This window comes from Eubalaena glacialis, chromosome 19, assembly GCF_028564815.1.
Source record: "Eubalaena glacialis isolate mEubGla1 chromosome 19, mEubGla1.1.hap2.+ XY, whole genome shotgun sequence".
In the NCBI taxonomy this organism is placed as follows: domain Eukaryota; kingdom Metazoa; phylum Chordata; class Mammalia; order Artiodactyla; family Balaenidae; genus Eubalaena; species Eubalaena glacialis.
The window spans coordinates 2,954,691-2,982,609 of record NC_083734.1 but is presented as its reverse complement, the minus strand read 5'-3'; the positions used below and the strand labels follow the sequence as shown (position 1 = coordinate 2,982,609).

The 27,919-nt window shown below is 43.8% G+C and overlaps 1 protein-coding gene and 1 pseudogene across 4 annotated transcripts in view; both read left to right on the top strand.

Annotated features, from left to right (window-relative positions):
- Positions 1 to 4,024: 4,024 nt before the first annotated feature.
- On the top strand, positions 4,025 to 4,666 carry LOC133080426 (pre-rRNA-processing protein TSR2 homolog; annotated as a pseudogene).
- Positions 4,667 to 11,971: 7,305 nt separating this feature from the next.
- Positions 11,972 to 27,919, top strand: part of ULK2 (unc-51 like autophagy activating kinase 2) — a 65,732-nt gene continuing 49,784 nt past the window's right edge. For all 4 annotated transcript variants that reach the window (XM_061174799.1, XM_061174800.1, XM_061174801.1 and 1 more), the window contains exons 1-5: positions 11,972 to 12,160; positions 13,057 to 13,149; positions 14,299 to 14,340; positions 23,362 to 23,394; positions 23,687 to 23,723. In XM_061174799.1, coding sequence (XP_061030782.1) covers positions 12,071 to 12,160; positions 13,057 to 13,149; positions 14,299 to 14,340; positions 23,362 to 23,394; positions 23,687 to 23,723 — 295 coding nt within the window. In that variant the 5' untranslated portion in view covers positions 11,972 to 12,070. The remainder of the gene's footprint in view (positions 12,161 to 13,056; positions 13,150 to 14,298; positions 14,341 to 23,361; positions 23,395 to 23,686; positions 23,724 to 27,919) is intronic.

The window sequence follows — 27,919 nt, the reverse complement described above, 5'->3', positions numbered from 1 at the left end:
CCTCACCTGACTGCAGATTCAAGGAGCTGCTTCTCGTGCAATCTAGTTCTGCTCTCAACAGATCGCCCGGCTTGTGGGAAGCCCCGGCCGGCGCAGGACAGCTAAATCGAGAGACAAGATGTATTCATTCAACAAATTGAGGCTTTACTGTGTGTCAGGCCCTTTTCTAGGCCTGGAGGCTAGAGTAATAAATCTTTACTTCCCAGTGGGGAACACAAATGGGGAACACAGGCGAGAAGGAGGTGAGGGGCCACACAGACGGAAGAGGGCTCCCGGCCGAGGGAACAGCAGAGGCAAAGGCCTTGATGGGAGACATGGGAGACATCCAGGAGGGACTGGAGAACCCCGGAGAGCCTTCCTGGAGGGGGCGTCTGAGCTGGGCCTTTGAGAGAGAACAGAGTCATGCCAGGCAGGATTAGGACAGCAGTGTGAAGGGGCGGGTGGGCTTGGGAAATGACTGGTCCATGGCACATCTGGAGCTGGTTTGTGGTGGGTAATGATGAGAAATAGGGACCTCCCTGGGGGTCCAGTGGTTAAGACTGCACAATCCCAATGCAGAGGGCATGGGTTTGATCCCTGGTCAGGGAACTAAGATCCCGCATGCCCCACGGCGCAGCCAATAAAATAAAACAGAATAGAATAAAATAAAATATAAAATAAACAAAGCAAGAATGGGTCAGGATCCAGGTTACCTAACTCAGGGTCTGGGGCTGCCACAGCCTCTGAGGGAACCCAGAGAACAAAACCACTACCCACGTCCCCAAATTAACGTCCACCGATCTTCAAATCACCATCTGTCCAACCGATTGCCAGGAAGCTGTGGTCCCTGAGGGCTGCTCCTCGTGGCTTCAGAGGTGAGGCAACTGGTCCTCCACCAGTGACACCAGCCCCAGAGGATGTCCCTGGGCTGTAGAATGCAGCTTATGACCTGCCAGGAGGAGGCTAAGACCATCCTATTACACTCACCAAATGGATAAAAAGACTGACACCACCAAGTACTGGTGAGAATGCAAAGCAACAAACTCATACTCAGCTGGTGAGTGCGAGTTGTCCAACCACCCTGGAGTCCACTTTATTACTGTCAGTGCTGAGATGTGCCCTGCGGCCCAGCGACTCCACTGCTGGGTGTGAACCAAACAGAAACGTACGCACATGGTCACCAGAGTCCACATACACCGGACACGGCCTGGGTGCTTATCAAGAGCAGAACGGAGAGGTAACTCGAGGCTTCTTCACATTGTGGGACCTTGAGTAGCAGCCAGAAGGAGCGGATGACTGCAGACGACAAATGGAATGATTCTCATGTCCGTAATGCCGAGGAAGGAAGCCAGACACAAACAGAACTCAATACACAACTGAGATAGTATTACTCTCTTGGGGTCAGTGACTAGGTGGGGCACGAGAGGGTCTCTAAGTGAATCCAGCCCACCCCAGCTGGTCAAGCCATGACCTGGGAGAGGCACCAGACATTCATTCCAGTTGGGCTGTGCTGGATAATCCAGGCCCACCTGAGCCTTTCCTGATGCGCCCCACCAGAACTCCTGACCCACAGAAGCCTCAACAATTGAAAAAAGCAAGCAAACGAAAAAAGGTCCTTGTTTGAAGTCACTACGTTTTTCAAGACAGCAGTTGATTATCGAAACAATTTTCATCCTTGAGGGGCTGCTGAGGACAGGGACCAAATCTTTGTTGTATTCAAAGTGATGTTAAGAACATTTAACAATATTTAATACAAACAATACTGTATGTTATTTTACAAATAAATAATTTTAATCATTCTTTTTTATTCTCTGAGTAAACTAAACAACGTATACCATTAAAGCCTCTTACCAACGCATGTAAGATGCAGCATGCATTACTTATTTCATTACTTTGATAATTCCTGAATAATTTAATATTTTGAAATTGTTGGGTGATTATTTCTCTGATGTGGCTGTCACTAGTTAGATGAGGGCTCGGTCTGAAACATGATTTAACAGGAGGGAACTACGGCAAGCTCTTCTTGAGACTTCCCCATGAAATTTGAAGTCATCAGGTGTTTCAGCATTCTTAATTTCAGAATAATTTCAGTATTCTTAATAAGTAGTGAATGTCTCTTGATATTAACTATGCTGTTCTTGGCTCCGAATCCTTCTTAATCCTTGTAATCATCTCAGAGATTTTAAAATATAGTCAACATCTTTATCATCAAGTATATATAAAATAAGTCATTAGTGTGTCTAATTAGTTGGCATAATTTTGTTAATTTTTGTTCATCTTCAATCCACGAGGCTAAAACATCATGTGGATGAGTTCCCATTTAATAAATGGAAAGATTTAAAAGTTTACTCTAATTTTCACTTTTGTCATTAGATAATAAGTTCATTATCATAGAATTAAACAATCTAAAATTCTCTCTTGGAATTGATACTTTGTTTTATTTCTGATAGTATGCCATATCTCTTTATTTCTCTTTCTTCCACTCACTTTTCAGAGTTTCCCTTACTTAGTTTTTTTTAAATAAATTTATTTATTTAATTTATTTATTTTTGGCTGCGTTGGGTCTTTGTTGCTGCGCGCGGGCTTTCTCTAGCTGCGGCGAGCGGGGGCTACTCTTTGTTGCGGTGCGCGGGCTTCTCACTGTGGTGGCTTCTCTTGTTGTGAAGCACGGGCTCTAGGCACGCGGGCTTCAGTAGTTGTGTCTTGCGGGCTCTAGAGTGCAGGCTCAGTAGCTGTGGTGCATGGGCTTAGTTGCTCCGCGGCATGTGGGATCTTCCTGGACCAGGGCTCGAACCCGTGTCCCCTGCATTGGCAGGCGGATTCTTAACCACTGCACCACCAGGGAAGCCCCCCTTACTTAGTTTTATGTGTTCAGTCACTTTTTATCATTGGCTCAATTAATCCAGCAGTTCTCAAACTTTTGTCTCAAGAGACGAGACCCCTGACATGTTTACTGTATTAAAAATTAAAACTAAGAAGTTAAAAATATGTTTATTGTTAGTTTATTTAAAAACACAATAATAAGCCCATTATAAATGAACACAAATAACATATTATTATGAAAAATAACTATATTTTCAAAAACAAATTTAGTGAGAAAATGATTCTGCATCATCAGTGCCAATATTGACACAATAAAAAAGACAATTCATATCTCTGTATTTTTATGAAAAGAGTTGTGAACTCACCGGAACCTCTGAAAGTGTCTCAAAAGATTTCAGGATACCACACTTTGAGGACCAGTGAAATGATCTACAAGCTTCAACAATATCTTGTAAAGATATTGCCTTTTCTATTATAACACATAATAGATAATGTATAATATCATTTATTAAATCCAAACTCTTAAAAATTTTCATTTATTTATTATTTATCTAGCCACTCCCATTTTACAATTTTTATTAAACTCTATAGAGCAGGATTGATAGAATTTTTAAACTGCTTTGTCATCCTAGGATAACAGGCTGCCTATCAAGTTTTAAGTCTTCATCCAAGTTCCATTATTTCAATCCCAGCTTTCAGATATTTTATTTCATTCTCCCTACTGTTTATTTGACATGTGCTAGTAAATATAAAATCTATGAAGGAAAGACTTAAAGCAAGTTAATTGATTTGGAAATTTGTTGCATCTTCCAGAGATGCAACAAATTTGCAAATTTGTTTCTATATTTGGCTGAAATGCTAGACGTTCTCTGTAGCATAACGCTGGGCACCGTCTGTACAAGATCCATTAAAATTTCCACATAAATATTTATGATTGAAACCATTTTTCTTGAGCACTGACCATCAATTTAATGTATGATTTTCGATGTTGTTCTACTAGCTCCACATAACCCGCAAGGCCCACTAAACGATCTTCCAAGTCTTCAGTTTTGCAGTTTAAGTACAGTACAGTCAGCCCTCTATATCCGCGAAAGCGCAGTTGGTTGAATCCGAGAATGCGGAATCCGCGGATGTGGAATCCGCGGATACGGAGTGCCCACTGAACTACCCATTTTATGTAATGACTTGAGCATCTGGGGATGGGTCCTGGAACCAATCCGCCATGGACACGGAGGGACAACTGTATTACTTGTTTGTGGGGCCTACAGCCAGATGGGGAAAATTCGTGAGCACTCTGGGAGCTAGTGACTGCACGGCGCTGGAAGCCTGGCGGGCCTTGCAGATCAGGGTGGAGAATGCCTTGGGGGCCCGCAGAGCCAGGGGAAGGCCACGTGGTGGGGGTGTGCAGTGGAGGAGTGCTTCTTCCGCAGTGAGCACGTCGGCGAATAAAAGGCTCACTGTTTGGACCTTTACGCACCAAAGTCGTGGACCCGGCAACTGACTTGGAGCTAGATGAGACAGAAAACTCCCTCGGGAGCTCACGACCCAAGGAGTGTGGTGTGGTTGTGGAGGATGGTGAGCCAGCCTCTGCAGACCAGTCCCACCACCTGCAGAGGGTGATGGGGCTGCTTGGAGGGAAGTGGGCTCCCCGTCTCCCAAAGGAAGTGCAGGGTCAGAGCCTCGGTGCATAGGCCCGCCAGAGAGACTGACCAGGATGAGGGTGATGTGGACCCCCAGCGGAGATGGAGTCACAGCTACAGGTGGGGTCTGCCCCCAGCCTGAACCCTCGGGTCCACACTCCCAGATTATTAAGGAAGAGGAGACGATGGAGGATGGCCGGCTCATTGTCCGGAGAGAAAAATGATGGGGCTGGAAATGGTTGGGGCCCTTGTTTGCTGGCTGTCTGAGACTCCTTCGTTGGAGTTTTCTGGAGGATTGTGGGCCTCTGGACTGGTTACCCCCCGGCACCCTTTCCCCATCCCCTGTCCAGCCTCCTCCAGGGGAGGAAGGGCCTGGTCTTGGGGTGGTGGGACCCCACTCACATCACCCCTTGGGCCTTAAGTTACTGAGTGATGAGGCCTGGTTTCCCAGCGCAGCCCTCTTGGGCGCAGTCAGTGTGATGGGGGAGGCATGGGGTGTGGGCGGGCCGGAGGGGGAGCTAACCCTGGCTGACGACAGTGGGCAGGTGGATTGTGAGGGGAGGGGACCAGCAGAGGACCAGTTCTCAGCGCCAGGGAACCAAACTCGGGCTGGGTTGGGCATGGTGACATGAGCATGCAAACAGAAGAGAGACGCAGTAGGTCCCCTACATTCGAAGGGGTTCTGTTCCGAGAGCACGTCTGTAAGTCCAATTTGTTCGTAAGTCCAACAAAGTTAGCCTAGGTACCTGACTAACACAATTGGCTATATGGTACTGTACTGTAATAGGTTTATAATACTTTTCACACAAGTATATTATGTCTGCTGAAATAAATATAGGTACTAGGGATCCAAAGAAATCATAAAGACCACACATAATATTGATCTCAGTTTTAACAAATGTGGTCACAGTGAAGTAATTGGATTAAAAAGATATCTGATTTTTATCTATCAATCCAATATCTATAATATCTAAAGTACATTCCTATTCAAAATTCTTCAGAGTGAAAATGGTTCTGATGAACCCAGAGGCAGGACAGGAATAAAGACGCAGATGTAGAGAATGGACTTGAGGACACAGGGAGGGGGAAGGGTAAGCTGGAACGAAGTGAGAGAGTAACATGGACGTATATACACTACCAAATGTAAAATAGATAGCTAGTGGGAAGCAGCTGCATAGCACAGGGAGATCAGCTCGGTGCTTTGTGATCACCTAGAGGGGTGGGATAGGGAGGGTGGGCGGGAGATGCAAGAGGGAGGGGACATGGGGATATAAGTATACATATAGCTGATTCACTTTGTTATACATCAGAAACTAACACAACAATGTAAAGCAATTATACTCCAATAAAGATGTTAAAAAAAAATTCTTCAGAGTGAAATTATTTTATGGGCTTTAAATATAATTTTTAAAGAAATATTTTATTCTAAGGTTGCATATTTTATTCTAAGTTCTGCACTAGTACCAAAGAAATGAACACTTCTATTTTTTACTAGTACTGTACTCTATACAGTACTGCACAGTAAAGTACACGAAAGCACAACCACTTGTAGAGGATGCATGCACGTGAAAATGTACACCAGACGTGAACTAACTTAATGTGATTGGACACACGAACACACGTTCGCATCTTTGAAAGTTGCAACTTTGAAAGTTCGTATGTAGGGGACTTACTGTAGTTGAAGATGCGAACCAAAGTAGCAGTGGAGCCCACCCACCTTCCAGCCCTGCTCCCATAAACACACACACACAGGGCAGCTCTCACCCCGCCCAGAACTCGGAACTTCCCAGGAACACACCCTTCCCGCAGCTTGGCCTCCAGCCCTGGATTCCCTCAGGAAGTCTAAAACCTTGGCTACGTGGTGAGCTTGCTGGACCTGGGTTTGTTTTCTGTCTCCTCCAACCTCCCTCCAAATCTTCATCCCATCCAAGTTCAGGGATGAGGCTTAAAACCTTAATAAATAGTATCTTATTGTTTAATCTGTGGCTGGACCTGTGAGCAGCCCTGGAATCAGCCTTCTGGGAGTTCAGCCGGGGGCCTGTTCCTGGGCCCATGCCAGCAGCCTGAGACGTGTGGTCAGACAGACAGACAGACAAACAGAGCACAGCGGTGCTCTGAACATTTCCAAGATAAACTGTATTTCTCTTTAAAAACAAAAAAACAAAACAAAGCAAAAATACTTGTCTGTGAAACAATAGACTTGTCGTTGATAATGATAGAAACTTTGCAGCCTGACTCATAAGTTTTCCAAAGCTGTAGTCTGTGGTTGCCTGGGAGATGTGCCACCCAGACTCCCCTGGGAGGAAGGACGTGCTGTCCAGCTGGGGAAGGACTGTCAGTCAGTCCCCAGTTGTCAGCTCCTCCAGGGCCTCAGCCCGAGAGCAGCCTGGCCACCCGGGGTCACGCCCTCCAGGGCAGCCCCAGCAGGTGATGGGTGAGCTGGGCTCTTTTGGCTCAACTCCAGAGCTTTCTGCTGGGGTGGCCCCGGCGTGGTCAAGCCTGCGTCAGGGTTCTCCCCATGCCAGTCACTGGTGTCCTTCCTGTCCCTCCTGTCACTGGTGTCAACCCCTAATGAGCATCTCCATGCCAACGCCAGCTCAGCATGTTTCCGCAGAGCCCAGCTGGGACAGCTGTTTTCTCATTTCAGTAGGTATGTGATTTACAAGAGGAAGCAAAGACCTAGGCTGCAATTACACATCGATGTTGATCTCATTCTTGTCTAAAGTTGTAGTAAATCCATCATGGTTGAAGACGTGTTATTCTTTTTAAACCACGAAGTAGATTCTGTTTAAGAAGTTTTTGAGGGAATTCCCTGGTGGTCCAGTGGTTAGGACTCCGTACTTTCACTGCCGAGGGCCTGGGTTTGATTCTTGGTTGGGGAACTAAGATCCTGCAAGCCACATGTCATGGCCAAAATAAAAGTTTGTGAATAAAATTGTTTCAAAGTTAAAATTTTTTCATTTCCTTTATTGTCACATCAATCAAGTATTTCCTTTAGGAGTTTTAATATTTCAGATGCTTTATTTGGACAACGGACTCATGATGTTTTCTGAAATTTATCCTTGTGATGTTTGAAAATATTCTTTATTCCAGCCATTAGCGTTAACAGAACATTATAGCCATTCCTGTGAAATATATGCTTAGCGTTTTAACTTTTAATAATTCAAGTTTTGAGCACTGTTTGGGTCTAACAGTTATAGCAATAGCAAATATAAGCTGCTCAAATTTTTGGTTGAAATAATCAAATTGTTTTTCATTTTAGAAATGAAAATTTTATATTGATTCTTGCACAATATAGAAAGATGCTCCTGGGAATTCCCTGGCAGTCCAGTGGTTAGGACTCCATACTTTCACTGCCTGGGGCCCGGGTTTGATCCCTGGTCAGGGAACCAAGATCCCACAAGCTATGTGGTGAGGCCAAAAAAAAAAAAAAAGAAAAGAAAAGAAGGATGCTCCTTGCTGTTGCCATGTTATCACAGTATCAGAAAATTCGTGGCTGGGACTTCCCTGGTGGTGCAGTGGTTACGAATCTGCCTGCCAGTGCAGAGGACACTGGTTCGAGCCCTGGTCTGGGAATATCCCACATGCCACGGAGCAACTGAGCCCGCGCGCCACAACTACTGAGCCTGCACTCTAGAGCCCGCGAGCCACAACTACTGAAGCCTGCGTGCCACAACTACTGAAGCCCACGCACCTAGAGCCCGTGCTCCGCAGCAAGAGAAGCCACCGCCATGAGAAGGCCGCGCACCGCAACGAAGAGTAGCCCCCGCTCGCCGCAACTAGAGAAAGCCCACACGCAGCAATGAAGACCCAATGCAGCCAAAAATAAATAAATTTATTTAAAAAAAAAGAAAATTCCTGGCTGAAGTCTATTTTTTATATCATTCCAGAAGATTTGTGTTTATGATTCAGAAGATTTGTGGTTATCTTTTCTAAAAGCTTTAAGAAATATATCCAAACTTTGTTGTCTCTTCACTTTATGTGCTTATTTCCATATTCTACTATAAAATCGTACACATATAAGCATCAAAGCTCTGCACACTAACAGTCCCAAGAATTTCAAAGCATCAGCAGTATGATCAAAGTAGAGACAATAGAACCAAAATAGAAGCAAACAGCAATGATGCGATTTGAAGAGAATAATTAACTGGTGATTCTCCTGATCTCAGAATGCCTGCCTGCCTGGGAGATGGGGCCATGAACACTTGTCACATTTACTTGTCACAGGAGGTCCTTTTACCATCACAGCATCCCGTGGCATTTGGCTGATCAACTAAGTTTATGTTAGAATTTTTATTAGTAAGTGATTTCACCTCTCACTGCGGTTACTATTACACAATTTACTAACTGAAACATTTCAATAGTTTGTCAACAGGCAGGTTTACACACACACACACACACATACACACACAGTTACTAGAACAAAGAACAATGAAAGTGAATCAGATTGGCAACTTTGCATGCTTTCAGAAGTAAAGTAAAAATCCCCCTTGCTTGCATTCCTGATTAAAGCCTAAATTTGACCCCCGGTCACCCTTCCTGAGTTACCCACCCAGCCCCTGCTTCTCCACCCTCCCTGCAGCACCCACAGCCTTGGACGGCTCGACCTGCCCCCCTCAACTCCAGTCCCTGGCTTGAGATGATTGCTCAGTGCACCTCTCCTAAGCAGGGCTGATCAGAATCGCTTCCTGAAGAATATGGGGTTGAGACTGCTGGCTGCTGGCTCTCTGCCCTTCTGCCCTGTCCACGGAGCTCTCAGGGGAAGGAACAAGGAAGCAGACGTCTCCTCTAGTCCCAGGCTCTGCTGGGAACCCGAGAGCCACACCTGTATCCTTATCTACATTCCTCTTTTATTTCTTTGCTTTATCACATTTGACGTTGGTTATGTGCTTATCGACATAGTCCTAACTAAACACTAACTAAACATCTCCTTAGCAAAGCTCTCCCACCCCACATGCCCCCCCCACTTCTCCTCGGTAGTGAGCCCTGAGGTCAGAAAGCCTTCTGTGCATGCTGCATACTTTATTTTTTAAAGCAATGGTGTGTTCCTGGGGCCCCTGTTTAGCCTGTGCATACGGGATGGGATGCAGGTCTGAATTAAGGGCTTCTAGCGGCTTCTTTAAAACATCTCCATAAGGTCCTACTGTGGGGATGTAATTTTAATGATATAAAATATAAACAGCTCAAAATTGTATATTGATTATTAGCTTCAATTAACTTCAATTCCTAGTGGATGCAACCTTGTGAACAGGGCTGAGTTATGAATGATGTCTCATGCACCGGCTCAGCTGACAGAGGATACATCTGTCCTCACCTGAACGGTGAGGTGACCAGCAGGAAAGTCGAAGCACTGCTCCCGGAGGGTGCTGAGGCCACACGAGGCACCTCAGCGACAGATCCTGAAACCAGCAGCTTCGGCACCTCAGGACGGCCTGGTCAGCTCGCCCTCTTCTCCCTGGGATGTTGGCTGTTGTCAGGTACTGCATGGGAAAGGCTGCCAGCCTTAGTCCAGGTGTGTTAGCCCTCCCCATTGCTTCCCTGCTGTCCAAAAATTTTATACCCATTGATTCTTCACAGAAAGTTTATAGGAAGTGAATTCTCCAGGCGACAGTTAGATAAACAGCTCTTACACAGGTGTAATGGTCCATCCCTAGAACTGCAAAGCTTGCATTCTGTTCACCTAAGCACCACCTGGGGACTGGACAGAGGAGGGAAGGGGGAGACCCCAGCACTGGGCCGGGGTCGGGGAAGGGTTGCCTATGGCCAGCTTTGATCTCACTTTACTTACCCAACACACACTGAAATAGTGCTTTGTAGAGCCAGGCAATCTTCCAAGCTCTTTCCACATTTCAGTCCTTCAATCCTCTTAACAACCCAATGCAGGCATATGTTGATGTTATATCTGCATTTTACAGATGAGGAAACCTAGGCAGGGGAGATGAAGTGGCTGGTCCAGGGTCCTACAGTCCGTAAGATATTTATCCCAGAGAACTACTTTTCAGTGAATTTTGGCACATTGAATCCTATATCCTATTTAAATACTCATGTTTAAAGAGAAAGGAAGATAGAGAATCTTTCAAAGAGGTAAGGAATCATCTCCACATGAATTTTTGTGTGTATGTGCAAACTTGCTTCATTTCCTCTTAATTTTTGAAAGCTGCAGACTTTCACAGGGTCTAACACGCACCTGGGCCCGATTTTGAAGTAGGGAGGGAATTAGGTAGGTGTGCAGAGTTGGGAGCATAAACCCAAGACCCCATATTTTAAGGGTTTCAGGAAGGGGCCAGTTCCTCTCCGGAGATTTCCTCCGCTGACTGCCTCAAGGTTGGAGGTTCTCAGGGTCCCTGTCTGGCCTTCAGAGGTCATTGTGCAGGGATGGGCCTGGGGTGGGAAATGTAGCTCTGGAGGTGAGGGATAACCTGAGGGCAAATACGTTAAACAAGTGAACATACAGTGCATGATAGGACCTGAGATTTCTGACATTCTCAAGCACGTGGTTTATAAAATGATTTCGTAAGACACCTCTTTGAGGGAAAGGTGACAAATAAGTTCCTTGTCGCTTGAACGTTAATAATCGGGTGGAAAAGAAAACTCCCTTATGTGATTTAAGGTAAGTCTGAGGTCACACCGGCAGGACACCGGAGGCGGGAAGCAAGCGTTCTCACTAGAGCCTTGAAAGAATGCAAAACTGAGTCTGCGAGCATTGGCAATTCTCGGGGAGGACGGTCCTGAGCTGTCATCAGCTTCTCACAGAAGCCAAGTGACCCCAAGAAGTGCAGGATCCCTGCCCTACACGACGTCGTGAGGGACCCTGAGCAGTAAACGCAGAAGGGTTGGGACTTGGCAACGTGACCCCTGGCTTTGGAGAGCGCGGGAAAGGGCGGGCTCTGGGAGATGCTTCTTTGCCCTCACCGCAGGCCCGGGGTCCACTCTGCACAGGGATGCCCCTGTCCCTCCCGCAGCCGGTGTTGGCGACCCGCTTCCCCGAAGCCCGCCTCCTAGCGGGTCCGGCCCACGGCGCGCAGGCTCGCGCGCTCCCTCCCGCCTCCATCAGCAGCTGGGCACTCATTTTCCCGGCGGAGGGAGCGCGCCTGCCGCGCCGAGCGCTGCGGCTAAGAAGATGCGCTGACGTCGCGGAGGGCCGGCAGTCGGCGCGGAGCGGCCGACGCGTGCGTGCGGGGCTGCTGCGGGGCAGGGCGGTAGGGTACTGGGCCGGGCCGGCGAAGGGCGGCGGCCGGCGCTGAGCAGTGCCCGCGGGGAGACCGAGGCGCCGACGGGCGGGGATGAGGGGCGCCGGGGCCCGCACCTTTCCCGGGGGCGCGCGCGGCCCCGGGGGCGCCCAGTGACGGAGGCGGCGGCGCCCCTGCCCGGCAGCGCCGAGCCCGCTTCGCCAGGGAGCCCGCGGCCGGCGGCGGCCGGCATGAGGAGCGGCCGGGGCCGGGCCAGGCCTCGCTGACCCCGGCCCCGCGCGGCGCCTCCCCGTTTCCGCCCGGCCTCTCGGCATGAGCGCCCGCTCGGGCCCGGGGCCTCGGCTGCCCCAGCTCGGCAGGCGGCGGGCGCGCTCGGGGCCGGCGGGCCCGCGGTGCTGATCGCTGCCCGCCCGCCCGCGCCGACCCCGGGGCGCGGCCATGGAGGTGGTGGGCGACTTCGAGTACAGCAAGCGGGACCTCGTGGGACACGGGGCCTTCGCCGTGGTCTTCCGGGGGCGGCACCGCCAGGTGAGCCCCGCCGGCCGGGCCGGGCGGGCGGCGGCGCCTGAGGCGCGGCCGCGGCGGGTGCGAGGGGGCGGCGGCGGCGGCGGCGGGGCCGGGCCGGCAGCGCACGGACCCTCCCCGGTGGCCGATAATTGCAGACCCAGCGGAAAACCGGCCGGCGGCCCGCAAGCCCGGGGCTTCCCCGACTCGGTGTCGCCTTTCCCCGCGCGGGGCCCCGACGGCCCCACCGGCCTCAGTCCTCGGGGCTGGGCGGGGCGCGGGGAGACCCGAATCGACCCGAAAGCGGGCTTAGCTTTTTTTTTTTTTTTTTTTTTAAAGCTTTTGCTGTTTCGCAAACAGGCTCCCAGCAGGTTTTAGGATCTAAAGAATTTGGAAAGGCACCTCGGGCGTGGAAATAATCCTAGAAGGCTTGGGCCAAGGGGCAGGTCCAAAGGGATGGCCTGGTTGCTTAGCCGATAGAGTAATAACTACTACTGACTTTATCATGAGAGTAACTTAAAACTCAAGGGGAAAAAAATAGCGAAAACACGTGTAATCCTACCTAGCTGTCAAATCCTGTTTTCAGTTAACTATACCACCTCCCAGGTTATCCTCCGTAACTTTTAAATAGTTGTAAATAAACTGTGTCCTTTTTTCACTTAATGCTTGTTACTACGTGGTCTTCATATTTATTTATTTTTACTGGCTATCTTGTAGGACATTAGCGTGCTACACCTTTAATTTATAAAATCATTTTCCTGTTAGAGATTCGGGTTCTTTTCTATTTTTCTTCTCAGTGCTGTTACATGAATTTGCTAAAAACATCTTTATGCTTATATATATATATATTTTTTTTTTTTTTGCTGTTGAATTGTTTCTGTGGAATAATTTCCAGGAGTAACAGTGTTTTTCCTTTCCAGAAAACTGATTGGGAGGTAGCTATTAAAAGTATTAATAAAAAGAACTTGTCAAAATCACAAATACTGCTTGGGAAGGAAATTAAAATTCTAAAGGTATGTTTCTTTATGTGGTATTTCATACTAGATTAAAACTTAAATGGATACAGGATGACATCCTTTGCAATTTTGGTAGTTGGCCCCAAGTTTGAAAATGTTCACCCGTTGCTCTCGTTTTTTGCACGCTCAGTTTTTTGAAACATTGAGTACTGGGAAGCTATTTTTAAGAATAGATGTTTGTGGTTCTTGGCCAGTGCTTAGAGGGATTAGATGAAAACTGCTTTTAGCTTCTCATCATTTCTTTCCCTTAGTTATTGCCTTATTGTTTGAGAAGAGGCAGGTCCCTCTTACACGTTATTTATCTCTTCTGCTGATTCCTTTCATGTTACAGTTAATTTTTTTTTCCTGGAGAAATGGGGGCAGTTGGAATCTTTCTTCCTTATAAATTGAACAAAGTTACTTTCCTTGGAAGTGGTCTTTTTATTTATTTATTTATTTAAAGTGGTCTTTTTAGATCACTCACAAGCACTGTTATCCAAGTGGGATGCTTTGAGGGAAAAAAAGAGTCTGTGGTCAAATAAGTGTGGAAAATGCTGTTTACTAAATACTTATTGGAGAGTGACAAAGCACTTGACTCATTAAAGAAAGTCGAAAAAAATGATACAATGAAGAGACCAATTTAGGTGTGTTTAACCCAGTGTTTCCCAAAGTAATATAAACATGGAACCTTCATCTAACATTCATCAGAACTACTATTCTCTGGACAGCTCTTTGGTAAGAATTATAGCTTGTTGAATTGTACTTCGTTTTCATTTAGGCAAATCGTGCCTTTTAAAAGCACTTTGGAATTTTATGCCTTTCTTGTTAGAAATTGTATATTAAATCTGAAAGACTAGCAGAAAGTATGTGGTCATACTAACTCTGACCTTTATTTTGTAAATGAGAGTACTCACCTTGTTAAGAGTCTAAAAAATTAGGACAGTAAAAAAAATATTTAGGCCCCAAGTAAAGTTCGATCAGGCACATTTGTTTTTATTCTTCAGTAGACTGAATTGTTCTAATCTAGTAACAGAAGTATGGTATACTAGAAGTAGTATAAATGGATGTATATGTGTGTGTATACTTAAATTAATTTTATTCGTGTGTTGAAATATTATAATTATTAGAATAAATACAAATATTTTGAATTCTCGATTTTCTTAACAGGAACTTCAGCATGAAAACATTGTAGCGCTCTATGATGTTCAGGTACCTTATTTTGGATTTTTAAAGAAATATTTGTATGTTAATAAAGAACTTAAATTTTTTTTCTGTTTCATACAAATGTAAGTGAATCTTAACAGAAATAGAAAATTGCCTTATTCTTGTTGAAAAGATATATAGCTTGAGCTGTGTGTTTATTAAGAATTTGTTTACAGTAACATAGGGCAGAAGGATAAAATAAATAATGGGCTGCATGACTAAACTTACTGACAGGTGATAATATACTATAGGAGTAGTGTTGTCTTAGGTCAAGTCCAGATCTAGCATCTCTGTGATAAATGTAGAAAGGACTATATTGAGCTATTAAAAAAATCAGGTAGAGCTTTTTTCTTATTGCAAAAGCAACATTTGCTAATGGTGGAGATATTAGGCAATATGTGGAATAAAAACAAGGAAACTCTGCATATTCATCTAGGTTTGTCTGGGATTATCGCCATGGCATACAGTAGAGTTGCATTATATGTGGAGGTGGGAAGGCTGGGTTCTGAAGTTACTTTCTTTTTTTTTTTCCTTTTAATAAATTTATTTATTTTATTTATTTTTATTTGTGGCTGTGTTGTGTCTCCGTTGCTGTGCTCGTGTTTTCTCTAGTTGCGGCGAGCAGGGGCTACTCTTCATCGTGGTGCGCGGGCTTCTCATTGTGGTGGCTTCTCTTGTTGTGGAGCACGGACTCTAGGTGTGTGGGCTTCAGTAGTTGTGGCATGTGGGCTCAGTTGCTCTACGGCATGTGGGATCTTCCCGGACCAGGGCTCGAACCCGTGTCCCCTGCACTGGCAGGTGGATTCCTAACCACTGCGCCACCAGGGAAGTCCTCAGAAGTTACCTTCTAAGGCAACATTTCTACATAGTCAAAATTACCCTTGGAAATCCTTTTAAAAAGGCCAACTTTGGAGAAAATTCCTGATTTTTGGGTGGAGCACCAGAGCAAGTAGTTGCCTTATATTTAGGGGCCATATTGTGTTTTATAAATCCCTGAATACTGGAATCACACGTGGCCAGTGGTATTCACCCGGTGGGAGCCCCAGGGGTCTGATACTGAGGAGCAGCGGACTGAGCTTTTCCCTCCCCTGTGATTCCGAAGCAGACCAGGGTACGTGATGGGTGTTATCTTGTTCTTTTGTTTTGCTTAGTCTGGACAGTGGAATTCCAGAAAGTCAATGAACGTGTTATGTGATGCTGCTGTGTATATTTCTAGCTGAAACCTATTCTGTCTACACTCGCGTTACTCAAATTCATTCGTCGCGTGAGGTTTGAGGGGCTACGGTGGCCAGGCGTTTGTAAGTGCAGGGAACAAAGGAGCAAAGCTGTGAGTAGAATGACGTCCTTGCTCTTAGTGTGGTTAGTTTTAGTGGACTGCTCTCTCTCTATGTCCTTTTAAAAATATATATAGTCGTTTTTCATGTAGTCATATCATACCACAGAGTATTTATTTAACTAAACCCACGTTATAAGATGTTAAGGTTTCTCCCATTGTAAAAAAAATGCTACGAGGAGAATACATACCTTCTGAAGATACCCAATTATTTCTTGTAAGTTGAATTTCTAGAATTGGAATTACTAGGACAAATAGCATGAACAGTTTTAAAGTTTTTGATGGCAGTGTGTGATTGTTCTCCAAAAATATTGCAGTTTAAACTCCACGCACAGAATATGTGCGTGCTGTGGGTATATTTTATTACCTATTTAAATGGGTGTAATTTATTCCTTCATTTGAGAAATTTCAAAGCAGCCTAGGAAGAAAGGGAGAAAAAGTTTAAAGTAAGAGGGATCTGATGTCACAATCCCTATTGAAATGTCAGTTCTCCTCAGAGCTGTTTGTGTAGTTGTCTTCGTCTCCGTAGATAGAGGGCACCAAGCGGTGCAAGTCAGCGCCTCGTACAAAAATTGTTGAATAATATTAACTCTTAATTTCCCATCTTTTGAGAAGTGCAGAAAACCCTGTCAATTTCAGAGTAGGTCTTGCTTTCAGGGTAGAGAGTGTAGTTGGATTTTTTCTCTCAGAATGAGAAATGTTTAAAGTACTGGTTTTGGCTGCAGAATGAGATAGATAGCATTAGGGAGAACGTGTACTCAGAAACCAGAATTATGGAACAATTGGGAGTGTCCAGGTGACTGCATGAAAATGTTTACTGTTTTGTGCATTGTGTACTCCTGGAACTAGTTTGTAAAAATAAACTTAAGAACTATTAGTCAAATGAATCTAGTCTTGAGCATTTGGCTGTCCAGTAAACAGAGTTTGGATTTGCTTCCTGGATTCCGACTGTTCATCAAGGGGTACAGGGTGTTTGCACCATTCTCACTGGCCATTGCTTGTGGAGGTCCACCTCAAGTTTGTGTGCACTTTGATGAATTGAGAGCTTTTGACATTGTTTGTAGTGATCAGGTTTCAGCTTGGATGACACTTAAAAAGAAACACATTTTCCCTAATTACAAAAGTAATATATGCCCACAGTTAAAATATTCCAACATTGTCAACACAATTAAATTGGAAAAGACATGGCACTTCCCAGAGATAACCACTGTTTGTTATATTTATTTTAGAGTTTTCTAAATAGTTATATGAATCTATAATCAAGTGGGAGGAGGCCGGGCTCCAGTGGGGGTGGGGAGAACAGGTCAGCTTCCCATGCAGATGCGGCCTCTGTGAGGAGCCGACAGGAGAGGGACGGGTGTGAGGACCTGGAAGAAGGGATGTGGTGGGAGTGCAGGCGGGAGGGAGGAGTAGCGCTGAGTGATGCAGGAGAGGGTGGAGGGGCCACATGGGGTGGATCTCTAGTCTGAGGACAGTGCAGAGCCATTTGGAGGGTGCTATCATGTCTGTTTTTCAGAAGATACATATCTTTGAGCATTCTGGGCATGAGATAAATATTGTCAGTTGGGAGTACTTCCCTGCATGAATGTCAGTGACCTGGATAAACATCCACCTCTTGGTAATTTTTAGTATAGTGAGAAAAGATGCATTTCATAGACGGTGCTGGCAAACTGAGACATCTGAGACAAAATAAAGTTGGATGTCTATTTTCATCATTTTCCAAAATAACTTTTAGATGAATTAAAGGCTTAAATATGTAATCTAAGAGCTAGAAAGGTATTTTAAATCAAGATAAACTCAGAAGCCATAAAAGTGGTAGGGACATACAAAAATTTTTAAAAATTATTTCATAGCAAATAATACTGTGAACAAGTTGACAGCCATAAAAAGGAACAAACTTGATACATGCCATAACATATGAATCTCAAACATTACGTTGAGAAAAAGAAGCCAGCTATATACAGCTACTGTGTGATTCTGTTTTTGTGAGTTTCAAGAGGAGAGGGGACTCAGGTAGGGTGATAGAAATCAGGGAAAGCAGATCAGAGGTTGCTACTTGGTATCAGGGATGGACAGAAAAGGGGCATGTGGGAACTTTCTGGTCTGATGGAAATGTTCTGTATTTTGACTGGAAGGGTAGTTACATGGGTGTATACATGTGTCACAAGTCTTTGACTGTACACTTACATCTATACCACAATAAAATGCAAAAACATGCAGTTGACGAATGGTAGTTTGAGAAAATATGTACAACCCAAAAGGTGACGGGCTGACACCTAAAACGCATAAAGCTTCTCACAAATTAAGGAAAAGACAACCCAAAGAGGAAGTGAGCAAAGGATACAAATTGCTGGTTCTCATAAGAGAAATTAAAATGGCTAAGAGGGGCTTCCCTGGTGGCGCAGTGGTTAAGAATCTGCCTGCCAATGCAAGACACATGGGTTCGAGCCCTGGCCCGGGAAGATCCCACATGCCGCAGAGCAACTAAGCCTGTGCGCCACAACTACTGAGCCTGAGCTCTAGAGCCTGCAAGCCACAACTACTGAGCCCACGTGCCACAACTACTGAAGCCTGCACGCCTAGAGCCCGTGCTCCGCAACAAGAGGAGCCACCGCAATGAGAAGCCTGTGCACCACAACAAAGAGTAGCCCCCACTCGCCGCAACTAGAGGAAGCCTGCACACAGCACCAAAGACCCAACACAGCCATAAATAAATAAATAAATAAATTTATTAAAAAAAAAAAAAAAGGCTAAGAAATGGATGATATTCATGAACAAGTAGGGAAATGTAAATTAAGGTAACAGATGTCACTTCTCAGCCTTCCTGTGGGCAAAATTAAAAAGTGCAGTAATTCTTACTGGTGGGATTGGGGGGAGGTGTAAGCTATTCTCCTGTGTCACTGGCACAGATGTGAACCGCTAGAATGTTTTGGGGATGCTGTCTGGCGACACCTTGCCCCCATGCCCTGAAGAAGAGTCCCGACACTGCGGTCAGAGCCCTCCCCCCCGTGGTGCAGGTAGGGCGTGTCCCTCCTCTGTGCGGACCCCATTCCTGTGAGTGAAAGCCCAACCCCGTTGCCCCTGGCTCTGGCTCCCCTGCTCTGTGCTTCGCTGCTGGTGTTCCGTCCACTCGGGCTTCCTTGTGGTTCCTGGAGCGCCGTGTCCCCTACAGGGAGACTGTATGCACAGGACGGTCTCCGTGTCTGCAGCCTGCACAGGCACGCCCCAGCCTCCTTTAGGTCCTGCGTCAAGCGCTGTGCTTTCAGGGACGCTTTCTTTAGCCACCTAAATAAAAGTGCAGTCCCTGTCCGGCGCGGTCTCCCCTCCTCCCAGGCACCTGTCACCTCTAATGCGCTCTGCGCTCTGCACGCGTGTTCCTTCCCTTTGTTGTCTTGCTCCTGACCCTCCTTGCTTAGAACTGAAGACTGGGGAGAACAGGGCGTTTAACTCTGTTGGCTTTCTGCTGTATCCTCAGGACCTGGAATAGTGTCTTGTATATAATAGGTAGTTAAAAAATCTTTCAGTGAGGAGAAATATCTGTCATCGTTAGAAATACACACCCTTTTACTAAGCAACCCAGATTCCTGGGCATCTCTCCCAGAGCCATAAAAGCTTGAGAATTAGGATATATGTCCAAGAACCAATATAGCTTTGCTTATAATGGCCCAAACTAGAAACAAGTGATGTCCCTTAGCAAGGGAATAGCTTAATAAATGGTGATATAGTCACACTATGACATATAACACACTTATGAAAAAGAGTTGTCTATATGTAGTTGACCTGGAGGGATTTCTTTGGTGTATTATTGAGTGAGGAAAGCAAGGTTCAGACATCTGTATATGATATCCCATTTTTTCAAAGTAAAGTATGTGTATGTTTAACGTATGATTGTATGAGTAGGAGAAAGATATGGAAGGATACATACCAGATGTAAATATTGGCTACTTAGAGAGGTGAAGATAATTAAGCAAAAAGGTGGAAATGAATTATATTAAAATTTTAAAAACCTAGCACGTACATGCTTCCTTTGGGTGTGAATATGTGTACAAGTATTATAGATGCATGAAAGCAAGACCACTAAGATATTAATAGCGCTTCTTTCAGATGGTGAGATTAAGGTGATTTTTTTAACTTTCTTCCTTCAGATTTTATGTATCTTAAGTTTTTGCAATAAGCACATACTTTTTTTTTATTATTTATGGTTGTGTTGGGTCTTCGTTTCTGTGTAGGGCTTTCTCTAGTTGCAGCAAGCAGGGGCCACTCTTCATCGCGGTGCGCAGGCCTCTCACTATCGCGGCCTCTCTTGTTGCGGAGCACGGGCTCCAGACGCGCAGGCTCAGCAATTGTGGCTCACGGGCCTAGTCGCTCCGCGGCATGTGGGATCTTCCCAGACCAGGGCTCGAACCCATGTCCCCTGCATTGGCAGGCAGATTCTCAACCACTGTGCCACCAGGGAAGCCCCCAGCACATACTTTTTTTAAAAATCAAGAAAAAAAGCAATTTTCTTCTTTTGGGGAAAGGGGAAAACCTACTTTTGCTTTCTTTCTTTCTGTAATCCTTGGGCAATCTTCTGATTATGAATTAGCATTCCAGGTATTTTTATGCCAGTTAGGGAGTATATATAGAGAGAGTATTAGACCTAATCATTATGGTTAGAGAAAGACATATTCTCCATTATAAATTAATAGGCATACGAGTTTCTTAAAGTATGTAAAACACTGGCTACTCTGTGGAGAGTGGGCACAGGCGGATATGGGGCCACCATGCTGCAGGTGTTTGGGTGGGTGAAGGCGCCAGTGGAAACGGGGAGGCCTGGACAGATTGATAGAATGTCTAGGAGGCCGGGTTGATAGGACTTGGGTACTGTAGGAGGTGAAGAAGAGGGAATCAGAGTTGGCAGCTCTTTGTCGTTTGTGTTGAAGTGGTTTTCCCAGCCCTCTGGTCTGCTCCCTGCCCCTTCCTTGGGTTCCATTAATTTGCTAGAGTGGCTCACAAATCTCAGAGAAAACTTACCAGATTACTGGTTTATTATAAAAGGATGTAACACAGGAACAGCCAGATGGAAGAGATGCTTAGGGCAAGGTATCCACCCTGAGTGGGCCACTCTCAGCAGATTTCATCATGTTCACCATCCTGGAAGCTCTTGGAAGCCGGTCCTTTTGGGTTTTTACAGAGGCTTCATTATAGAAGAGGAATTTCTGGATCATAGGCTATGCATAGGCCTAGCTTGTACTGCCAGCGTATTGGCTTACACTCCCACCACATTTTGACAGTTCGTCACGCCACATCCTTGCCAGCACTCAGCAGTGTTAGCCATTCAGGTGATGAGATGTCTTATTATGATTGTGATTAGCGTTTTCCTGATGATTCCTGATTTGAGTACCTTTTGTAAGTTTATTAATCATTTAAATATCTTTTTGAAATTCCTATAGAAGCTTGTTTTTCTATTGGGTTGTCTTTTTGTTATTAATTTGTTAGAGTTCTTTATATATTGTGGATATGAGTCGTTTGACAGATATGGGTGTTGTGAATGACTTACCCACTCTAACTTGCCTTTTTGCTATCTTAATCGTTTGTTTTGGTGAGTAGAAATTCTTAATTTTAATGTAGTCCAGTGTATTGTTTCTTCCTTTTGTATTTAGTGCTTTTGTGTCATATTTAAGAAAACTTTGCCTACCCTAGGGTCATGAGGATGTTCTTTGTTTTTCCCCAGAGTCTTTATTGTTTTATCTGGCACATTTAGCTCTATAATCTACCTGGAAATGATTTTGTATGTGGCGTGAGGTAGGGGTCACAATTAATTTACTTTTACAAAGGGGAGCCAGTTGATCTGTTGCTGAACCGACATCCTTCCCTTCTGTTCTGTCATCTCTGCATTGCGAGCTCACATGTGGGGGCCTGTTTCTAGACTCTTTTCTGTCCCCTTAGCCTTTACCTCACTGTCTTTTTCAGTATAGTTTTATGATATCTAGTATCATACTTGATATCTAGTAGTATAAATCCTCCGACTTTTATTTTTCTTTTTCTACATGATATTTAATTACTCTTGGCCTTTTGCATTTCCACATACATTTTGGAATCAACTTGTCAATTTCCACACATGCACAAAACCTCCTTCGATTTTGATTGGGACTGTACTGAAACTTAAGGAGAATTTCTGTGTGGAAAGGTTTTAAATTATAATTCAGTTTCTTTAACAGATACATACCTTTTCAAATTTTCTACTTCTTGTCAGTTTTAGTAAGTTGCGTTTTTCCTCAAATTGTTTTTCAGTGTATTCATTTCAGGCAAATTTTGGCATACTGGCATTGAGTTGTTCATAATGATATCCTTTTTTTCCCCTTCTTTTTAGAGAATGGGTTTTTTTTTTATCAAGTTAATAAGGACTTTGAGTAGGGAAATGATAAAATGAAATTCATTATGTTTAGTTTTGTTGGTGGAAGTTCTGGGGAGTAGTTGAGGAAGTGGATGTCTTAATATTAGAAGGGAGGATAAATATATATTCAGCTTTGGAAAACCCTTGGTGTGGTCTGGCTCACAGGTATGTTGGCCTCACTTCTCAGCCCTTCTGACCCTACAAGCATTTCTTAGTTCTTCCCTGGGCTCCAGTACCGTTTCAGTTTTGATTTGTCTATAGATGGCTTGATTGGTTTGGCTACAAAATGAACGTTTTCTTCTGCCTCCGTCGCTGACTCTTCCTGGCGCTTGCGGCTCCTCCTGCTCCAGGTTGCTCGGGTGCTTCACGTAAAGGACGGGCCTTTACGCAAGGGGGGTGTGGGAGAGAATGATTGAATCTATGGAGCTTTTCGTTGCTTCAAAGGGGGGCAAAAGAAGGTCTGCCCGAGAAGTCAAAGATGTTAAAGTATTTCTGTCTTATTTATTATTTATTGAATGAGTGAGTGAATGCTTTGGGAAACTAAGTGGTTATGTGTACCCCCAAAATTGTGAAAACCAAGACGGGAATGGGTCTTTGTCATATTGAGGGAACAGAAGTTCTTTGTGTCTCCTTAGCCTCCCCTTAGGAGTTCCTCGCTCTCTTTCCTCTGCAGTAGCTAGGGCATGGTGCTCTTACATGATTAAACACTGGTTTGAGATAAGATTTTTGTATTTTATACTTGAGAAGAAGAAAATTTTGTTGAAAGTTATGTTTAATGATTTCTCATGTGATAAAATGTCTTCCCTTTGCCAGCAATTCCCAAGTAATGTGATTGCCTTCAAATATACAGAAAAACCAGAAAAACAAAGAACTAAGCATCCTGGATCATGTATTCCAGAACTCAGATTGTGCATTTAGTGTTGCTAGGGAGGATTTATCAAGTCATTGCTCCAAATCGTAAACTTTTCAAAGTGGAAGTGCTTCCTTGAGGACCAGAGAATCCTTCCTTTTTTCCACAAGCGGTAAATTTACCATAACCATAACCAAAAGATGAATCTTTCTTCCAAAAGATGAATATTTCTTTAGTTCTTTCCGTGAATAGAATTGAACTTTTTGATGACTACATTAGCGTCATTGAAGCTGAGGTGCTATGTCATTGTTTTGGGGATTTTAAATTTCACTTACGAATGGATTTTGTGATTTCATTTTACTTGTTTAAAATGGACACATGTACTATTTTTATTAACTGTCATTATTTTTAAAATTTGTGCTTAATTTTTTCTCTAATCTAAACCATATTTAATATGTTTTCTTTCAGGAATTACCCAACTCTGTCTTTCTGGTGATGGAGGTAGGTAGTATACAGGTTTCTGTTTAATTTATTTCACATTTCTTTTGATTAATATGTACTTTAAAATTGATGGTAGGTTATTTGAAAATTTGGATTAATAAAGTTGATTCAGTGATTTAGATTCTATTTTATAAGGAATATAAAATTTTAAAATGTTGATTCTATAATTCTTATAATTTGTGTGAGACTAGATTTATATTATATACCAATGTAATTTTAATTAAAGTTAACTGATAATGAATTAAGCTTGAATCAGTGTCTTATTTTAATTACTTTTTCTTTTATATATCAGTATTGCAATGGTGGAGACCTGGCAGATTATTTGCAAGGTAACTTTTTTACTTTGTCAGTGTTCAGTGTAGTAATGTAGTCTGTTTAGTCTTCATTTACTTCTGAAATATGCTACCCCTGTTTTCTGTACTTGTATAGAAACATTCAGTAAATATTTGTGTATGTGTAATTGTGGTCACTTTGCTGACTGACTGTCGTTTGTTGTGGTTTTACTCCTAAACTTCGCTTGTGTATAAGTACTTGTTTATGTGTGCCTCTCTCGGACAGTTTGAGAGGTAGGGCGTCTCCCCAAGAGAGAAAAACCAACAGAATTTCTCTTCAAAAGACGCTAGTGGGCTGCTGTCAGTGAACCTTTAGTCCATTTCATTTACTTCACAGAAACAAAACAAAACAAACCATAATGGAAGAATGTATCCAAGAATGTGTTTATTAATGTGAATGTTGCTCGTAAATTTTAAAAAATGTTATAAGGGATTAAGTGTAACCTTGAAATTATTATGTGGCCCAGAGGTAAGATAGTTTGTGGCCCAGAGGTAAGATTTTAGTACTAGATGTTGCTAGTATCTAAAGTGTATTCATGTAGGACAATAAGTGCTCAAATCAAATTGTGTGCCTCAAAAGTGCTTTTTAAAACAACGTTAGATGAGGCCAGCACCTACTTGCTTGCCCCTTAAAGATACACGGGGAGTAGGCAAAAAGACAGGGAGAGGTTCGTCACTCAGCCTAGAAACAGGCCATGGCAGTTGATGGTAAAAAGACTAAGACATCAGTAAGTACACCCACAAAGGGTATGGACAGTTTACAGAAGAGAATCAACATATTTTAAATGTTCGAGTAAACGAGGAGTGCAATTAAAAATAAGATTTTAAAAATCTTTAAAATATAAAATATTGCTGAGATTTGGAAAGCCATGTAGAAATAATGGAAAGAACACAAGGATTACTCCTTCTAAATACAGCTGAAGCTCCTGTAGGCCCTTCTGTGATCCTACTCCGGTCCCTCCCGCTTAGAGACAGCCATTATCCTGAACTCAGGAGTTTAGTCCATGTGTGTTTTTGTTTTTGTATTTCCCTGAGGTTCTTTTTAAAGAAATTCTCAGTTTGATAAAAAGATTTTTCAAAATGTCATTTCCTAGTGGATACAGTGCAGAGACAGGCACTTTCTTCACTGCGGGGGGAGAGGAGTTGGAGCTAGAAGACACCTTGCCTTACCTTCTGGTCCGCCTCCGAATCTTGAACTCCTTGACTGCTTAGTGATGCTGATGAAAGCACCTTTCCCTGGGGTCAGGTTGAGGGGCACCTTAGCCGTTTAGAGCCCTCATTGGAGTATCAGTTTCCTTCTTTCACAGAAGTCCTGTTGGCTGACATAGGCGCTGTTGCTGCTGTAGCAGATTTGTTAGCTTCGACAGCACTTTTTTGTCTGCAGCACTCTGCATTGGATATTCCCGAGCAATGGTGTTAGAACAGGAGACCCAAGAGTAAAGAGCTTACCTGAATGCTGCAGTCAGGCAGGCAGGCTGGTTTGCAGTAATTCTGTTGTTCATATAACTTAATCACTATGCGATTTTGGTCATTATTTAACCTCTCCCTGGTCTCCAGCTGCCAATTGAAGAGACATGTAAACTAAATTTAGTCCTTAAGGAATTGTCTAGAGCTGTACTCTTCAATATGGTACCATGGACCACATGGGACTGTTGAGCTCTTGAAATGTGGCTAGTCTGAATTGAGAGATGTGCTGTGATGTAAAACACACGTTGGATTTTGAACACTTCATAGGAAAAAAGAATGATTATATCTTAAGTTTTTTATATTGATTATAGGTTGAAATGATAATATTTTGGAAGTATTAGATTAAATATATGTTATTCCACCAGTTTCTTTTCATGTTTGAAAATGTGGCTACTAGAAAATTTGAAGGTACGTATGTGACTCACATTATATTTCTGTTGGAGAGCACTGGTCTGGAAGATCTGGCGGTCAAAGGTCTGGCTGGTCTAATGCCACCAAATCACAAGACAGCTATTTAGTCCTTTTATTTGCTTTGATAAATAAAGTCCTTTTTCTATCAAAAGATAGAAAACAAATTCTATCAATTGCAAGTTTTAAATAAGACAAATTGTAGAGTAGTTGGTAAGTTGTACTTTAATTCTAGCAGATATCTTCAGTGTGGCAGCCACAGCTGAGCCTGCCCTGCTAGGGCGAACTGCTCAAGAGTTCATTCATCTGAGAGTTTTCATATTAGCTGTGCCTTTAAAATGTTAAGCTTTTAACGTGAGAATTTCAATTTATGGGATTGTGTTGAGAGTAGGCATCCTGTGTTCATAGAAATATGTGAATTTTTACTGTAGTTTGTGCCCAGAAGCAGCCTAAACTAGATTATTAATTTTTCCCCACAGGAACAGTGTTAGAATTTGGACTCTGAATCAAATAAACCCTGAGTCTATTCAGTAGTATGTCATGGGGCAATGATACAAGTTCTAAGCAGCCGTAGTCATTTAAAGTAGCAAAATTTTTCTAAGCCCTAGAATGAAAATGTAAATGAATGAAATGGAAGAAACTGTACCATCCATTTTATTTTTTATTTTATTTATTTATTTATAATACATTTTATTTATTTATTTTTGACTGCGTTGGGTCTTCGTTGCTGTGCGTGGGCTTTCTCTAGTTGCGGCGAGCGGGGGCTACTCTTCGTTGTGGTGCGCGGGCTTCTCATTGCGGTAGCTTCTCTTTTTGGGAGCATGGGCTCTAGGCGCGCGGGCTTCTGTAGTTGTGGCTCACGGGCTCTACCGGGCAGGCTCAGTAGTTGCGGCGCACGGGCTTAGTTGCTCCGCGGCATGTGAGATCTTCCCAGATCAGGGCTTGAACCTGTGTCCCCTGCATTGGCAGATGGATTCTTAACCACTGCGCCACCAGGGAAGCCCTACCGTCCATTTTAATTGTTTCAGTGTAATTTAAGTAAGACATTACAAAAATAAAGCTCTAGTTGATTTGATACTCCCACAGTCATTTATGTGTTGCCACCTGCAAAAAAGTAGATCTGGAAGAATATACTCCAGAGGTAAACAGTGTTCATTCATCTCCAGGATGGGACTAGCGAAGATTTCACTTTTTATATGTTTTAGTGTATTTGGATTTTTATTTTTTAATAGCATCAGGAAAAGAACTCCAAAGAATTTTAAAAAAGGGATAGGTTAAGAACTGCCCTCACAGAAAAAAAGTATTTGATAATTTTTTTAAAAAATAAATTTATTTATTTATTTTTGGCTGTGTTGAGTCTTTGTTGCTGCGCGGGCTTTCTCTAGTTGCGGCGAGCGGGGGCTACTCTTTGTTGCGGTGCACGGGCTTCTCATTGCTGTGGCTTCTCTTGTTGGGAGCACGGGCTCTAGGTGTGCGGGCTCAGTAGTTGTGGCTCACGGGCTCTAGAGCACAGGCTCAGTAGTTGTGGCGCACGGGCTTAGTTGCTCCATGGCATGTGGGATCTTTCCGGACCAGGGCTCGAACCCGTGTCCCCTGCATTGGCAGGCGGATTCTTAACCGCTGTGCCACCAGGGAAGCCCAATTTGATAATTTTTAAACTGTGGGGATTTAGTTTATTTGAAGATGTTAAGGACATAAACTGTCACTTAATGTGTCATTAAAATGATTTTTAAAGTAATATTTCACTTGTTCTGAGTGTTAATGTTATTTCTTTCTTAATCTTAAGTGCATATGGAAAGGTTATAAAGAACATATTCTAGAGTTGTATGGGCAGAAGTATGTTCACAAAGGCTTTAAAATGGGGCCATGGATATTAAATCCCTAATGTAGATTCAAGGAATGACTTTCAGACCCATTTTCATGAAGTATATATTTGTGTACTGCCCACATTTGAGTACTTATGTGCCAGGCCTTTTTCTAAAGTCTCTATTATTAAATATGCTGTCTTGCTTGATTGTTACAACAGCCTCGTGTGGTTAGTCTATTTTCAGCTGTTTATAGATGAGGATGGGCACAGAGGCGTCGTCTTCCAGGGTCACGCAGTAAGTGGAGGAGCTGGGATTTGAGCAAAGGCAGCCCGACTCCAAACCAAGCTCTGTTCCGTTACATGCTCCCGTGTGCACGTAGAAACACTGCCGTTTGCTGAAGAGTGACTACCCTCAGATCATTCCTACCCCCTCTTCATAGTACTGAAGACGTGGCTCCTTACGGGGGTCTTTAGTTAGGAGAGATGCTGCCGTGAGGCGGTGTGTTGACAG